Below are 17,994 nucleotides of genomic sequence, written 5' to 3'. Positions count from 1 at the left end.
ACTTTGGAAACATCATATGAAGAGATCAATCATTGGAGAAAGACACCATGATCGTAAGAATAGAAGAAACAAGGCGAAGATGAATACCAGCAACCCAATGGCGTGATACGATCAAGATAATGGTTGAGAAGACCTATCCAGCCTTGACAAGATCGATCTTCCCAGAGTGTTCATCCATCAAGTCGCCTTTTACTCGAGTTTGAGCTGAAGAACTTTAAATAATAATAACTTTAGCTTCATCAGTGGTGACGCGCGTACCTGTGTCCGTTGTCACCGCTTCAGACGCACTTCCGGTCATGCAAACTATGAAGCCATGTGTACGTGTACCAGCTTCAGAGAGGTCTAGTGCGAATGACAGGAAGTGCAGAGACTTCTGATTATGCGCACTGAGCCTAAACCTAGCGTCTATTTCAGTGACAACGGACACAGGTGCGCTCATCACCCCTGATGACGCTAAGCAATGTGCATTGAATAGTATGTTAGCACACCCCTGTGGGTGTGCTAACATGCTAAGAGGGCAGACTAGTCAGAGGAAATAACACCCTTGCGACTAGACCCTATGCTCATTAGCATATCATAAAGGATCTTTACAAATCTAAAGATCTCTTTATGTATGCTACTAGATTCTGGGACAGTTAGGCAGGGATTAGAAATATGCACCCAGAATTGCTCAAGGTTCTGGGTGCATTTTGAACATGACAGTTTCCCTTTATTTAAAAAGGTTTATCATTGTATTACATAAAAAAAATATAGTATATTATGTCAGGCTATAGCCATGCATGTTCTTTTACCTTCTTTCTTCCAATCCATTTCTGACATCTGTATATTACTGGCAAGATGCTAACATAGAGCTCAACCATTCGATTCATTGATCTGAGATATGGTAGCACAGTGCACATGTCTGACTTCCCTAAGCTGTGTGAACTTAAGCCTGCTTTACACGCTGCAATGTATCTTACAATGTGTCGGCAGGGTCACGTCGTAAGTGACGCACATCCGGCATCGTAAGGTACATTGCAGTGTGGGACAGGTACGTGCGATTGCGATTGAAGGTTAAAACGTTCATCGCATACACATCGTACCTTTCTGTAGAATTGCACGTCAGATTGTTCATCGTACCCGGGGTAACACACATTGCAGTGTGTGACACCCCGGGAACGATGAACAGATCTTACCTACATTCTGCGGCTCCCGGCCCACAATGCGGAAGGAAGGAGGTGGGCGGGATGTTTATGTCCCGCTCAGCTCCGCCCCTCCGCTTCTATTGGCCGGCTGCCACGTGACGTCGCTGTGACGCCGAACGTCCCTCCCACTCCAGGAAGTGGACGTTCACTGCCCACATCGAGGTCATAGTTACATAGTTACATAGTTACTTAGGTTGAAAAAAGACCTAGGTCCATCTAGTTCAACCTTCCTCCACCAGTTCTACATTTAGTCACTAAGTCATTTATAACCAACAATGTTTTGTGTACTGAGGAAATCATCCAGCCCTTTTTTAAAAGCTGTTATAGTATCTGCCATTACTACCTCTTGTGGTAGTGTATTCCACAGTCTGACCGCTCTAACTGTAAAGAACCCTTTCCTATTTAGGTGTCGGAATCGCTTTTCTTCCACTCGCAGTGAGTGCCCCCTGGTCCTTAGTACTGTCTTTGGAAGAAATAAGTCATGTGCCAGTCCTTTATATTGACCACACATGTATTTATACATATAAATGAGATCTCCTCTGAGACGTCTTTTTTCTAAGCTAAACATATCTAACTTTTTCAACCTGTCATCATATGGGAGGCCTTCCATTCCTTGTAATAGTCTAGTTGCCCGCCTTTGAACTGACTCTAACTTCTGAATGTCCTTTTTAAAATGTGGAGCCCAAAACTGGATCCCGTATTCCAGATGTGGCCTTACAAGTGATTTATAGAGGGGTAACAATACGTTGGGATCACGGGATCTAATCTCTCTTTTTATACACCCTAAAATCTTGTTTGCTTTAGCAGCTGCTGCTTGACATTGAGTGCTGCTGCTCAGCTTATTTGTAATGAGAATACCCAAGTCCTTCTCCTGTTCTGTAGTCCCGAGTTTACTTCCATTTAATGTATACGCAGCTATAGGATTACTCCGTCCTAGGTGCATTACTTTACATTTATCAATATTAAATCTCATTTGCCAAGTATCTGCCCATTCTGACATCTTATCCAGATCTTTTTGTAATATTGTACTATCCAGGTCAGTTTTTAATATCCTACATAGTTTGGTGTCATCGGCAAAGACTGACACTGTATTATCAATCCCATCCACAAGGTCATTAATAAAGAGAGTAAAAAGAACCGGTCCAAGCCCACATCGAGGTCGTATGGAAGGTAAGTACGTGTGACGGGGGTTAATCGTTTGTGCGGCACGTTCAACAAATTGAACGTGCCACACAAACGATGGGGGCGTTGCAAATCGCATACGATATCGTATGCGAAATTGCAACGTGTAAAGCAGGCTTTACAAGTAGAAGTGTATAAGATTATACAATGGAAAAGTGAAATCAAATAGTTATTCTACTGTATTCACGGGCTGTCATGGCCTGATGTGATAATGAGGCGACCTGGAATCAGAAGGGTCACATTGAATTGTAGATCGCAGATCTGCTTTAGTGCCCACTTGTCATTTACCCTGAGTTGGAGCATATATATTTCCATCCAGTACTGGAGGTTAAGGTGCATCTCTATACTGCAGTGATGTGACAGGTAGTTGTAACCTCAGCTGCAGCCACTCTCTTCTGCTGCATATATCTAATATTTAAAGCTCAGTGTATGTATGTGTGTATGTATGTAAGTATGTGTGTGTGTATGTCCACTAAAGGAATTTGCATTTACAATCATGAAATTTTGCACAGACGCCTCATGTGACTCAGGGAACGTCATAGACTATGTTTTGATGCGAAAATTTAACCCCGCGCTTCACAGTTACTCTCCAAAATCATGCCTCCATTAAACTGAATGGAGGAGGGAGCTACAGGCTATTAAAAGCAACTGTCAGTGGTTGCTGTAGGAACAAAATTAACTGTTAGTATAAGAAGCTTATGTGTGAGGTAATAAGATGTCAGTGGGGAGACGGATAGAGAGACAGAAAGAGACAGACAGACAGAGACACAGACGGAGACAGATGGGCAAAAAGACAGACCTGAAAAGAGACAGCCCTGGAAAGAGACAGACAGGGAAAGAGACAGCCCTGGAAAGAGACAGCCAGGCAAAGAGACAGCCGGGCAAAGAGACAGCCGGGCAAACAGACAGCCCTGGAAAGAGACAGACGGGTAAAGAGACAGACGGGCAAAGAGACAGATGGGCAAAGAGGCAGATCTGGAAAGAGACAGACGGGCTAAGAGACATACCTGGAAAGAGACAGACCTGAAAAGAGACAGACGGGGAAAGAGACAGACCTAAAAAGAGACAGACGGGGAAAGAGACAGCCCTGGAAAGAGACAGCTCTAAAAAGAGACAGCCGGGCAAAGAGACAGCCTGGCAAAGAGACAGCCAGGCAAAGAGACAGCCGGGCAAACAGACAGCCCTGGAAAGAGACAGCCATGGAAAGAGACAGACTGGCAAGGAGACAGACCTGGAAAGAAACCGACCTGGAAAAAGACAGACCTGGAAAGAGACAGACGGGTAAAGAGACAGACGGGCAAAGAGACAGATCGGGAAAGAGACAGATGGAGAAAGAGTCAGATCTGGAAAGAGACAGACCTGGAAAGAGACAGCCCTGGAAAGAGACAGACGGGAAAAGAGACAGCCGGGCAAAGAGACAGCCCTGGAAAGAGACAGACCTGGAAAGAGACAGACCTGGAAAGAGACAGACCTGGAAAGAGACAGCCATAGAAAAAGACAGCCCTGGAAAGAAACAGATCGGGAAAGAGACCGGGAAAAAGACAGACCGGGAAAGAGACAGCCCTGGAAAGAGACAGGCGAGCAAAGAGACAGATGGACAAAGAGACAGACGGGGAAAGAGACAGACGGGGAAAGAGACAGCCGGGCAAAGAGACAGCCCTGGAAAGAGACAGACCTGGAAAGAGACAGACCTGGAAAGAGACAGCCATAGAAAAAGACAGCCCTGGAAAGAAACAGATCGGGAAAGAGACCGGGAAAAAGACAGACCGGGAAAGAGACAGCCCTGGAAAGAGACAGGCGAGCAAAGAGACAGATGGACAAAGAGACAGACGGGGAAAGAGACAGACGGGGAAAGAGACAGACTTGGAAAGAGACAGACAGGGAAAGAGACATGGGGAAAGAGACAGACAAAGACAGATGGGGAAAGAGACAGACGGGGAAAAAGAGAGACAGACAGACACACACATAGAGACAGACACAGAGATAGAGACAGACAGACACAGAGATGGAGACAGATAGACTGATACAAATACAGACAGAGAGACAGAAACAAACAGACAGAGACACGGACACAGACAAAGAAAGAAACAGACATAGAGAGAGAGAGACAGACAGAGACACACAGACAGAGACTGGGAGGGAGAAAGAGAGACAGTTACTATCCCGGGCAATGCCCGGGTATTACAGCTAGTATATATATATATATATATATATATATATATATATACTGACTTCTCCCTATTATGCCGGCTATACGTACCTCATTCCTATGCTGACCACGTTGAAGGAGCTCGTTGTTGCATAGCTGTGGTGTCATTACTATTTTAGCTGCAAGTTTCCTGTGGAGGAAGGCTTTGTGTCTATCCCCACCCGTTTGTCTTACCTTTCTTGTGTTGTTTTTTTGTAGTAGCAAGACTATCGTCTCGCTAGCCTTCACTAGTCAGGGTGAGTTCAGAGCATGTGAGGGCCTAGGCATGTGATCAGCATACAGGGAATGCTTTCTTGATCTGAATCCAGGGGATGCCCTTTTATGGACGTTAGGGAGTGCAGGGACCAGCCTAAGGTGATTGTTAGGAGGTGATCCCACCTCACTCTGCCTAGCACCAGGGCCTACTGTTGTATCATTTCTCTGGTGTACCCTTGGTATTGCGTCGCTCGCCGAGGGTTATCCCCTCCCCCAACTTAACATTACCCTGGTATTCTCACTGTGTTGCACAACTTGCTGGAAGTCCCCTTGTTCCTTGCTTGATACCTGTTGTCACATCGTGACGGGCACTGCTGCTACCTGCTAAGTAAACCAGTAGGAGGGCACCACTTTAATAAATGGGGGATCACCAATAGTACATAGATACTAGGCAAGCAAACAAGAGAAAAAAAAGAGTACTATATAGTGGGATCACCACACGGAAAATAAGTCGTATAAATAATAATCTTTATTTGAATACATATTGAAAATCTGCACAAGTTAAAGAAACACCCATTAAAAACATTTAAAAACACATAACAGTGCCAGTTGACACCCCTATTCCTCCCTAATACTGGCCACAACCTTTAGCAAGAAATAACAGTGTGGATGAAAAAAAATCAAATACAAATGAGAACCATAGATAACAAATGGTATCACAATATACAGTCATATGAAAAAGTTTGGGCACTCCTATTAATATTAATCTTTTTTCTTTATAACAATTTGGGTTTTTGCAACTGCTATTTTAATTTCATATATCTAATAACTGATGGACTGAGTAATATTTCTGGATTGAAATGAGGTTTATTGTACTAACAGAAAATGTGCAATCCACATTTAAACAAAATTTGACAGGTGCAAAAGTATGGGCACCTCAACATAAAAGTGACATTAATATTTTGTAGATCCTCCTTTTGCAAAAATCACAGCCTCTAGTCGCTTCCTGTAGCTTTTAACGAGTTCCTGGATCCTGGATGAAGGTATATTTGACCATTCCTGTTTACAAAACAATTCCAGTTCAGTTAAGTTTGATGGTCGCCGAGCATGGACAGCCGCTTCAAATCATCCCACAGATGTTCAATGATATTCAGGTCTGGGGACTGGGATGGCCATTCCAGAACATTGTAATTGTTCCTCTGCATGAATGCCTGAGTAGATTTGGAGCGGTGTTTTGGATCATTGTCTTGCTGAAATATCCATCCCCTGCGTAACTTCAACTTCGTCACTGATTCTTGCACATTATTGTCAAGAATCTGCTGATACTGAGTTGAATCCATGCGATCCTCAACTTTAACAAGATTCCCAGTGCCGGCATTGGCCACACAGCCCCAAAGCATGGTGGAACCTCCACCAAATATTATAGTGTGGGTAGCAAGTGCTTTTCTTGGAATGCCGTGTTTTTTTGCCTCCATGCATAACGGCTTTTTGTATGACCAAACAACTCAATCTTTGTTTCATCAGTCCACAGGACCTGCTTCCAAAATGTAACTGGCTTGTCCAAATGTGCTTTTGCATACCTCAGGCGACTCTGTTTGTGGCATGCTTGCAGAAACGGATTCTTTAGCATCACTCTCCCATACAGCCTCTCCTTGTACAACGTGCACTGTATTGTTGACCGATGCACATTGACACCATCTGCAGCAAGATGATGCTGCAAGTCTTTGGAGGTGGTCTGTGGATTGTCCTTGACTTTTCTCACCATTCTTCTTCTCTGCCTTTCTGATATTTTTCTTGGCCTGTCACTTCTGGGCTTAACAAGAACTGTACCTGTGTTCTTCCATTTCCTTACTATGTTCCTCACAGTGGAAACTGACAGTTGAAGAGACAACTTTTTGTATCCTTCCCCTGAACAACTGTGTTGAATAATCTTTGTTTTCAGATCATTTGAGAGGTGTTTTGAGGAGCCCATGATGCCACTCTTCAGAGGAGATTCAAATAGGAGAACAACTTGCAAGTGGCCACCTTAAATACCTTTTCTCATGATTGGATACACCTGCCTATGAAGTTCAAAGTTCAATGAGGTTACAAAACCAATTTAGTGCTTTAGTAAGTCAGTAAAAAGTAGTTAGGAGTGTTTAACTCAAGAAATTGATAAGGGTGCCCATACTTTTGCACCGGTCAAATTTTGTTTAACTTCAGATTGCACATTTTCTGTTAGTACAATAAACCTCATTTCAATCCAGAAATATTACTTAGTCCATCAGTTATTAGATATATGAAACTGAAATAGCGGTTGCAAAAACCCAAATTGTTATAAAGAAAAAAGGTTAACATCAATAGGGGTGCCCAAACTTTTTCATATGACTGTACAAGATTTATCACACAAACAATATATGGGTTGACGTCAATACGCGTCCACAAAAATTAGGACTATAAAAATGCAAGCTCCTAATTATCAGCACTAGGAAGAAATTTGCAAGATCTAATTTGCTCAGGTTAGTATAATAACTGCAAGAAAAGGAGAATTAATAAAGATCAGAGCCAGAGATACTCTCACCTAGAACCTGGAATGCCGCAGTGCTACCTGCACTTCAGTGGTCACTATTCGACCGATTCTTGCCAATGGTGAAAGGCAGCAATGGCTAATGTGTTGGTAAATTGGACAATAATTGCCAGGTTTACTATTTTGCAAACAATTTTTAGATAGCATTACATCCTTTTTCTACATTCTCGTTTTTACAACTGCCCGGAATTGTGCCTGGATTAAATAGTAAACTTAATTAAAAAATTGAACTCTCTTGCCAGACCCATTCTTAATGCTGGTACTGTTCACTGTCATGTTGCACTTGTATAGGAGACTGATGCAAAGCTACGAATGTTTTCAGCTACTAGCCTGGTTGATCTGCATACTAATGACTGAAGGCATGGAATATGTTGAATGAAGGTTGTTGTCTTTGAGTGGTATGTACAGAACAAAAACTACAAACTCTCTTTTAATAGGAACAGTAATTGAAATACAAATACCAGGCTAAAGACTTAAGGTGGCTTTACATGCTACGACATCGCTAAAGCGATGTCATTGGGGTCACGGATTTTGTGACGCACATCCGGCTGCTTTAGCGATGACGTTGCGTGTGACACCTATTAGCGATTTTGAATTGTTGCAAAAACGTTCAAAATCGCTAATCGGTGACTCCCCCTAATCTCAATTATCGTTGCTGCTGCAGTAACGATGGTGTTCCTCGTTTCTGCGGCAGCACACAACGCTACGTGTGACACCGCAGGAACAAGAAATCTCTCCTGCATCCCGACAGCCATGAGGAAGGAAGGAGGTTGGTGAGATGTTCGTCCCGCTCATCTCCGCCCCTCCGCTTTGATTGGATGGCCACTTAGTGACGTCGCTGTGACGTTGCGGTGACGCCGAATGCACCTCCCCCTTGAGGGAGAGATTGTTCGGCAGTCACAGCGACCTCATAGAGGAGGTATGTGCGTGTGACGCTGCCGTAGCGATAATGTTCACTACGGCAGTGATCACCACATATCGTTACAACGACGGGGGCTGGTGTTATCGCACTCGACGTCGCTAGCAATTGCTAGCGATGTCGTAGCATATAAAGAGGCCCTTAGGGTAGTTAATACACACAAAAAAGTAAATAAATTGATATTAGGTTATTGCCTTTATACATTTATAGAAATATATATGAATTTCTGTATAGTTATAGTCCCATAACTTTTTGCCATTCATTGTGTCAGAAAACTGATTATGAGTAAACAACTGATAAGACTGATGCATATGGCTGGGTTGATATATTTGCAGATTTATCTGTTGCAGTAAGAATTCATCCACTACTTTTACATTGATGGAATTTCCTTGGGATAGGTGATCAATGTCTGACTGGCTGGGTTTCGACACCCCGCACCCCCGCTAAGCAGCTTTTTTCGGTGCCGCCTACAGCCACCTGTGGCTGTAAATGCTCAGTTTCGGATCTGTACCATCTTCTGATAGCGACTGGATACTGCATATCCACTTCCTATTAATGAGTGGACCGTAGATCTGCAGCACACGGTCGTGTCCGCTATCAGTTAACGGGGGCACCTGGAACTGAGTACTTTCCGCAACCTTGTCCCGCTGTCAGCAGCGGCAGCAAGAACAGCTGATCAGCGATGGTGTCAGATGGTGGATGGTGCCGACCAGACATTTATGACCTATCTAAGGATAGGCCATCAATGTAAAAGTAGTGGACAACCCCTTTAATATCATCATGAGCCTGATGCTATTCAACAAGATCACAAACGAAGGCTTCCTTTACATGTCAGATTTACTTTTACGACTGCTGTCGATGTTGTTCATGGATAGCACTTCTACCTATGGTAGTATATGGGGTAGTCCATATGTTTAATTACTTCCTCTTACTGTGTGGTCCACAGGGGCATGGAGACTTGTCTGATACTGATCTGAGTGTCTGATCAACTCACCAATGCAAAGCTATGATTCGCGAAAAAAGTCATGCAGAAGTCAAATGTTATTTGTGTACTGTCCATTTTTGCTGGACTGTTTGATAGGAGAAGCTTGAGAAACCACCATCAGTTTATTTTTCATTTCTCTTTTTTTTTTTTTTTTTTTGAGAAAAATCACTGACGTGCATAGGTGCTCAAGTAAAAAAATGCATCACTTATCAGACTTTTTACCATTTTCTCCCATGCGCTGGTTCAGTGCCAGGTCAGGAACATGGTCTGATCATACCACAAGTCTTGGCCTAGATTAAACAAAAGAGTATACAGGCACTACATCATGGGATCATAGCTGATTTTTGTAAGATAAAACATTTCCCTGCCTATTTTTAAAAAATGTTTTACCTCATAGAAAAAATAATTTGCAATCACATGCAATAATGTTTATATACTTTTTTTTACTTACTCCTTTTCCCAGGAGATGTGGTATGATCAGACCATGTCTCTTTATGTTCAAAGGGGAAAGCTATTCTCCTTACGGAGACTGACACACCAATCTGGCATCCCAGTAGTGAGGAGACTTATAGCCACAATGATCCTCTGGGAAATATACAAATTGTCTCTTCAGAGAGGAAGGAGATGAACTCTAGTACCACCTATTGGAAGTAGTAATCCTAAAAAACAAAAGTGACCTTTAATAAGCTTTGTCATATGACAGGCATGCCAGTAGTGAGAAGAGGTGTATCATTCTCCACAGGGAGAAAAGCTTTCCCCTTAGACCCCACCTTATCCTCTCATACAGTCAGATCAGGTCTCATACTTTGTACTGACGAGGGGCAATCACCCTGAAAGACCATGTCTGCAAACTGAGGTTCTGATCTGGCATAAATCCTAAGCATATCACAAAGCACTAAAGGTACTGTCACACTAAGCGACGCTCCAGCGATCCTACCAGCAACCTGACCTGGCAGGGATCGCTGGAGCGTCGCTACACGGGTTGCTGGTGAGCTGTCACACAGGCAGATCTCACCAGCAACCAGTGACCAGCCCCCAGCCAGCAGCGACGCGTGGAAGCGATGCTGCGCTTTGTAACTAAGGTAAATATCGGGTAACCAACCCGATATTTACCTTGTTTACCAGCACACACCACTTAGTGCTGGCTCCCTGCACTCCTAGCCAGAGTACACATCGGGTTTATTACCCGATGTGTAGTCTGGCTATGTGTGCAGGGAGCAAGGAGCCGGCACTGACAGCGTGAGAGCGACGGACGCTGGTAACGAAGGTAAATATCAGGTATCTAAGGAAAGGGCTTCTTGGTTACCCGATATTTACATTGGTTACCAGCGTCCGCAGACGCCGGCTCCCTGCTCACTGCACATTCAGTTGTTGCTCTCTCGTTGTCACACACAGCGATGTGTGCTTCACAGCGGGAGAGCAACAACTAAAAAATGGTCCAGGACATTCAGCAACAACCAGCGACCTCATAGCAGGGGCCAGGTTGTTGCTGGATGTCACACACAGCAGCATCGCTAGCAACATCACTGTTACGTCACAAAAGTAGTGCCTCAGCAGTGATGTTGCTAGCGATGTTGCTTAGTGAGACGTGGCCTTAAGGGTCACTTTTGACTTTTAGGATTGCTACTTCCAATATTCCAATATATGGCACTAGAGTTCGTCTACTTCCTACCTGAAGAGCCAGTTTTACTGTACGGTCAGACATGGTCATTACACAGTACATAGCAGGGTCACATATACAGTCCCTGCCAGAAGTTCTGTCGCTTATCCATGTTATGTAAATAAAAGCTTATAACCTGACTTTAAATTCATCCATTGGTTTTATAAATTACTCTTTTGAAAGCTGAAACCCTCCCAAATTTGGTTTAGACTATGAAAATAAAATTTCTGCAAAGCTGAAATAATGATCATTTAATGAACACAGAAAGGTCAGATTTTGACAAGACAAAAGTTTTGTCACCTTCTCATATAATGCACCCAATCCTAGTTTACATCCTCACCTGTACTCACTAAATGATCGGTTAATTAGTGGGTGTGTATAAAAAGAAACCCAGCACCCCAGACCTTCACTAGAACTGCAACTTGACCAATGTTATGCAACATATATATTAGTATATGTATTAGAAGTTGTTTGAATTTCATATTACTTTCTGTGGGCGACAAAACTTTTGTCTTGCCAAATTCTGACCTTTCTGTGTTCATTAAATGATCAATATTTCAGCTTTGCAGCAACTTTATTTTCATAACTTAAACCAAATTTGGGAGGGTTTCAGCTGTCAAAAGAGTAATTTATGAAACCAATAGATGAATTTAAAGTCAGGTTATAAGCTTTTATTTACATAACATGGATAAGCGACAGAACTTCTGTCAGGGATTGTATGAGATTATCTCAGCATACACACATTTTTTTTAAACACATCCAATTGGGGAAATTATTACTCCAAGATCTATTGATTAAAATTAGCTTTAAACTCTGTTGTGTGTATTTTCATCACATCATATTTGTTGAGTCTTCTGTTTTTTACCCAAAATAAATATATATTCCATGTATCAGTGCACAATGTACACAACAGAAAAGCTGAAAAGTTGGTTACATGTATTAAATGGTTCTCAGGTTAAGCTTCTAAATAAATAATTATCTTAACGATCCAACCAGTCTGACATCAGAGCATTCATTAACAACATTGCTATTGAATTATGATAATATGTAATTTAATTGTATAATGAAAAACGATGCAATTTGTACTTCATTTGTGTGTATTGAAGGCAATAGATTTTAATATAACTTGGAAAAAAACAAATGTTATGCTCAAGGTTATCTACTGCAATATTCCAATTTGGCTCATGACAAAAATGGTTTCATATTGGGATGACATATGTTCAATCTGTAAATCATCTCCTGAATACAGTCACTGTTTTATGCTTCACATGATGCAAATGTTATAGACTCAGTGCAACGAATATATATACTGATTATTTCTTGTTTTTATTGCAGTCTGCTCCCAGTTTTCAAGAGGAGTCTTTGCTATTTTTGGATTTTATGATAAGAAGTCTGTAAATACTATCACATCATTTTGCGGAACTCTTCATGTCTCCTTCATAACCCCAAGCTTTCCAACAGATGGTACTCATCCATTTGTTATTCAAATGAGGCCGGACCTCAAAGGAGCACTTCTTAGTCTGATTGAATACTATCAATGGGATAAATTTGCATATCTTTATGACAGTGATAGAGGTAAGTTTCAATCTGTTTACTGTGAAATGCAAAATATTACCTGTGTAGAAAAAAACATGAATATTAAAAATTCAGTAAAATCAAAAGTAGACTGAGACTTAAACTACAGAAATCATAAGAATAAACCAGATGTAGAAATAGTAAGTGTGGGATGGTCAGTCATTTATTGAGGGATATTAATTTTAAGCCTTATTAACATTCATAGTTCTCAGCAGCACATCATAGTGTGTAAACAGGTTGTGCTGCCGAGAACAATGATAGCCTACTCGCAATAAGTGATCTTGTCACAGATGTTATGGAGAAAGCTGGGGACAGGGACTCCTAGACTTGCCCTCAGGCTAGGGGGACCCTAGTTATCCTTAATCTCAAAGTTACCTCTGAAGGTGAGGATGTCTGAGCTGCCTTCCTCACCTTGCTTTTGACCAGCCCTGATCCTATACCCACTCCCCCACTATCCCAGGGGAGGACCGGGACAGGGGTGTGATAAAACCAACAGAGATAGACAAACAGGGGAAACTAAAATTCCAGCATTCTTACACAAAGGTAAAAGACAATAAGAGGTAAGGAGGAAAATATGCGCAGGGAAGAAATAACAAGATGACGAGAGAATTTCACAACAACTTCAAGCACCATGCAATATAATCACCAGCAGGACTACGACGCACCAGCACACAGACCAACACATCAATAAACTATAGGCAGCGTGGGAAGACAGATTCCACCATCTTAAAAAAGGGGTGGAGTAAATGTGATAGGTTTCCAACAACATGTGATACAAGAGATAACCAGCAGGTTAGCAGAGATTAACTCTTGGTAGCCTGATCATTAATGAGCACACAGCTGGCTGACACCCGAGCCTGCCTATGTTTCTCAGAATCACCAGAGAAACCATAGTGTGCAGTGTCAGAATCTGTAGTGTGAACAGCGTCTGATGCCGCCATGACAATTGGTGAGTTTTGAGCAAAACTTTGTGTGACAGATCTATTACTGATTGTCTTTTGCGCATTGGAAAAATAATTGGCTTGTCGAAAAAGACTATTAAAATACTGCTAATGGGCAAACAAACATATGAACAGTATATTGTAATTATGCCATGTTTTATTTACCTACTGAGATGTTGACATTGTATCTGTTCTATTTTACAAAAGTAAAAACAAAAGATTTCTTAGGAGATGACTCTAAAGTGACAGACAATATGGCTGCTCTTATTGTTGTCATCTTTCCAAAAATGACCTCCATCCTTAAATTAAATAATATCAATATCTTTTTAAGAACCTATTCACTCAGGGGATGTATATCACATAGTTTATGAAAAAAGTGCTAATATCTTTCACTGGGATTGCGCATTTATGCTCCAACAGGTAGTGTATATTTGGTAGTGTTTACCTTTTGATGCCATATTTTCAGTGTTTTTAGAGTAAAAACCCTCCCAAATAAAACTAAGCAAGGTACAATACAGTGCATAATACATTGTCAAAATTTTGATGCCCTTGTAGAAGAAATGTGTAATTGTAATATTTCTTTCTATGTAGGAAACATTTTAGAACTTGTTACAGTGTGACACATACAGTTATATGCCAGTACATAAATACACGCACACTTCGCTTTATATTTGGAGTCTGAATTGCAGAAAGATGGAGGATGAACCTTTGTTATACTCACTCTATTATTTTAGTAAATCACACACAGTGAATCCAAAAGCTTTAACGGGACCCCCAATTATTGCAAGTATTTAATAGTATGGCTCTTTTTCATATTGGCCATTGAGATATTTTGGGCCCCTTAGGCTCCAGGGCACGGGTGCAGTTGCAGACTCTTTAGTTACCCCCCTAGTAAATATCAATTATCTAAAAATACCCATGAATACTACTAGACTGTCACTAGAATGATACAAAATAAATAGTTTAATCATTCTGAATGTTTGTGAAATGTATAAAACAATAATCCTTTTAGCTGACCATCTGTAACAAAGCCGACAATATTTGAATTTTTTTCAGCCACTAGTGAAAAGAAAGATTTTTTTCATGGTGGCGAAAGATCTTTCATCCGTGAATGAACTTTCTTCAAAAATGTTTCCAGGGAGATATTTGGTCCTTTTGACAGTACCATAGGCATGTATGGTAAGTTAGTGGAGTAAAAAATGCACATCAGTAAACAATGTTCAATAGAAAATTACAAATTTTTAATAATAACAGTATTAAAATGAGAATCCACAATCATAGAACAACCGAAGTCCATATTTAACAGTAAATGATCCGTATATAGCAATACATAGATAAGGCACAGGATGCCAGTAAAATAAACGGACCAGAAATACAGTCAGATGGTAATGACTTAATACCCCATGTAGAGCGTAAAACGGGGACAATCTGATCAAAGGTTAGAAAAATTATTGTAGGTACACCAAAACATTACAGCAGCGAACCTTAACTAGCATCACGGAGGTTCAAGCAAATGGACAATATGACCAAATAACCATCTATGATTAATCAAATATGACCAAGTAAATGCAGAGACCCCGTGCATGCTAACCAATTAGGTATAAATATGTCGTGGTGTACAAAAAATAGTTGACCATGACCAGATATACATCACCCATATACTCACAGTGGTGGGTAGTCAGAGGACAAAGGTTATCCAGAGCAAAAGAAGACAGGAGACCTAACGTATGTTTCGCTTCTTAAAAATAACTAAATACATGGCTTCCTCAGAGGTCACCTTTAAGAATTCTCTGTATTACTTTATGTTGTGATAACAGAGTTGAAGCTATTTTGTTGGGATGAATTGGCTGAAATTCCTCCAAGCCGATGTGCCAATCGACAATCACCAGAAACGTTTAGATGCAGCTATTGCTACACTATGTACTGACACCAGATACTGAAAGCAAAGGTGCACATACTTTTGACACTCACAGACCTGATATTAGATCATTCAAAAATGTCAAAGTCTAGTATTTTTCACTCACTTGTTTGAGTTGTTCTCTTTATATTTTAGGACCTTTAGTTTTTCAAGTTTTGGCAGAAATGTGCTAAATGTTGAAGGATTCACAATCTTTCAAGCACACCTGTACATATGGCCAGGGCCAGTCTGGGAATGAAATTCAACCCCAGGTTTTTTGAAAGCACACAGGCCTATGCTGCTACCCCTTCCTCAGATGCACGTTACTGTCACAAATTATCCGTCCGGGAGGAAATCATGATGTAATATTAATATTACCAACAATACTGCTATATAAGATTAAATAATACCGATATGCCATGACTACATAATACCACCACACAATGAGAGAATAATTATACTGATCAAGAGTTGTACACCCCTGTCTAAATTTTTGGCAAGTTGTAGTGCAGCCCAAAAAATCCTAGCGTTGAGTAGTTTACAAACCATTATGATTTCACAGTTCCTGCAGCTGGCACATTAGCATGTAATTCGCATACTTGCGGTCACGGGCTGACTAGTCTCAGCCACATTGCACAATGTTCTATTGTAGTCGGTAGGTGACGACAGGTAAGCGAATCACATACTTGCAGATGTGAAGCCCCACAAGTGCAGTGTCGGTGCATTACCTTCAGGGACTCCACTCGGCTGGATCTTGTCACAGGTAGGAAATCTTCTATTTGTCGTGACGCCACTCTCAGAATTGCGGTCAGTGGGGACCGCCACTGCAGATTAAGGGACGCCTGGGGCTGATGGTGGGTGCAGTCGGTTGTAATAGCCTCCTGAGAGTGAGGCAAGCCCCAGGGCCCTATGTAGGTGTGTAGAACCACAAGGCGCAGAATAACTCCACACAAGCAGAATGTCTTTCAGGGGTTTTACTCACAGAAGGTGGCAGAGTGAGTAACCCGGGCGTAGCTGGGATGAACCAGGCTGGAACCAGGTGTCCTTCAGGCTGACTGGTGAGGGTGACTACCGACTCGCCTTCCTTAGCCCTTTGCGTTTTGGGGTAACCCCGACTTTTAGTCCCTATGGGGGTCACCCAGGGAAGTTGCTGAAGCCTCTCTCCCCTTCGTTTTGTCCGTTTGCTTGTAGCCTGGACCAGGACACTCCGGCTGCTTGCCTCCTGTGAACTATGGGCCCTAACTGTGGCGATGTGGCTGCGGACTTTGTAGTGTGATCTTGGGGGTGTGAAGTGCCCCCTCAAGCAGGTTTGGCAAGGAAAGGTGGATCTATCCCTGCACTGGGACCTACTACCCGTTTGGGCCTGGTAACTCCCTAGCAGTCTCCTTACTTCCCACTCCGTTGCTCTCTCTTTAGCTGAAGATGGATTTCGGGTAGCACTACTAGGTGACCGTTCTCCCCCGTCGGTAGCCACTGCGCGGACGCTGTCAGACTGCAACAGCCCCAGGGGTCTGCTCCTGACGTCTGCTCCCCCTGAACTGCACACTGAACCGGCTCACTGCTCCTCCTCTCCTGTTCTTGCCTACGCCACCTAGCAACCAGGCTCTCCACCACACCCCTTGAGTGGAGATGGAGGCTTTTACCCCCTCCACTATTCCAGTGGAGGTGAAGGCTTTGCCCCCTCCTGGGATCCCCAGGGGTCCTCTCAAAGGTACATGTGTGAGACCTGATCACTATGCGCCTGTGTAGTCACACCTCGGTCAGCCTTCTGGATTACCTGTATTGTACTGTCCCCAGCATGGGTGCAGTACTCAGTGGTGCCTGACCAGGTCAGGGGCACCACACAATCACGTCACAACTTCTGGAACCGTCAGATGGAGCTAGATCTTAATACTGTGTAAATACCACCACTTTAGATTTCAATAGGCTGCAGTGCTTGTTGACAATTTATTGAAACATTTTTTTTAACAAACATGACTGTACCAAGACTAAGAAGCATCAATATTGCAATAAAATAAAATAGACAAATAATACCGCCAGTCCATAACCAAACATTACCAGCATATATAGTAGTGATAATACCACCATACAGATTAACAATCAAAACCTCTGTTATGGCCACCATACAGTGATCATATAATTATAATATCATCAGTGATCTGCAGGCAATTTATGTGCATACTATACAGGTACTCATCAGTGACGTTCTCGATGATCGTAGTCAGCTGTTTTCTCTTTTCTTTTTCCGTCCTCCTAAAGCCCACATGCTGGAAGCAGCCTCTGGTCGGTCGAGCCTCTACACTAATTACTCCACCATGTGCCAATCTCTGCACTGGTTGCCCATCTGTTACAAAATCGAATATAAACTTATCACTCTTAAGGTGGTGTCACACACAGCGACGACGACAACGACGTCGCTGCTACGTCACCATTTTCTGTGACGTTGCAGCGACGTCCCGTCGCTGTCGCTGTGTGTGACATCCAGCAACGAGCTGGCCCCTGCTGTGAGGTCGTTGCTCGTTGCTGAATGTCCTGCTTCATTTTTTGTCGGCGCTCTCCCGCTGTGAAGCACACATCGCTGTGTGTGACAGCGAGAGAGCGACGAAATGAAGCGAGCAGGGAGCAGGAGCCGGCGTCTGGCAGCTGCGGAAAGCTGTAACCACTGTAAACATCGGGTAACC

At 42.4% G+C, this 17,994-nt stretch overlaps 1 protein-coding gene across 5 annotated transcripts in view; it reads left to right on the top strand.

Moving 5' to 3' along the window:
* Window positions 1-17,994, top strand: part of GRIA2 (glutamate ionotropic receptor AMPA type subunit 2) — a 270,236-nt gene that overhangs the window by 95,642 nt on the left and 156,600 nt on the right. For all 5 annotated transcript variants that reach the window (XM_075347593.1, XM_075347571.1, XM_075347564.1 and 2 more), the window contains exon 3: window positions 12,236-12,475. In XM_075347593.1, coding sequence (XP_075203708.1) covers window positions 12,236-12,475 — 240 coding nt within the window. The remainder of the gene's footprint in view (window positions 1-12,235; window positions 12,476-17,994) is intronic.

The sequence above is a fragment of the Anomaloglossus baeobatrachus genome, chromosome 1 (genome assembly GCF_048569485.1).
Source record: "Anomaloglossus baeobatrachus isolate aAnoBae1 chromosome 1, aAnoBae1.hap1, whole genome shotgun sequence".
NCBI lineage: Eukaryota > Metazoa > Chordata > Amphibia > Anura > Aromobatidae > Anomaloglossus > Anomaloglossus baeobatrachus.
Note: the sequence above shows the minus strand (reverse complement) of the source record. Positions and strands in the feature narration are given on the sequence as shown.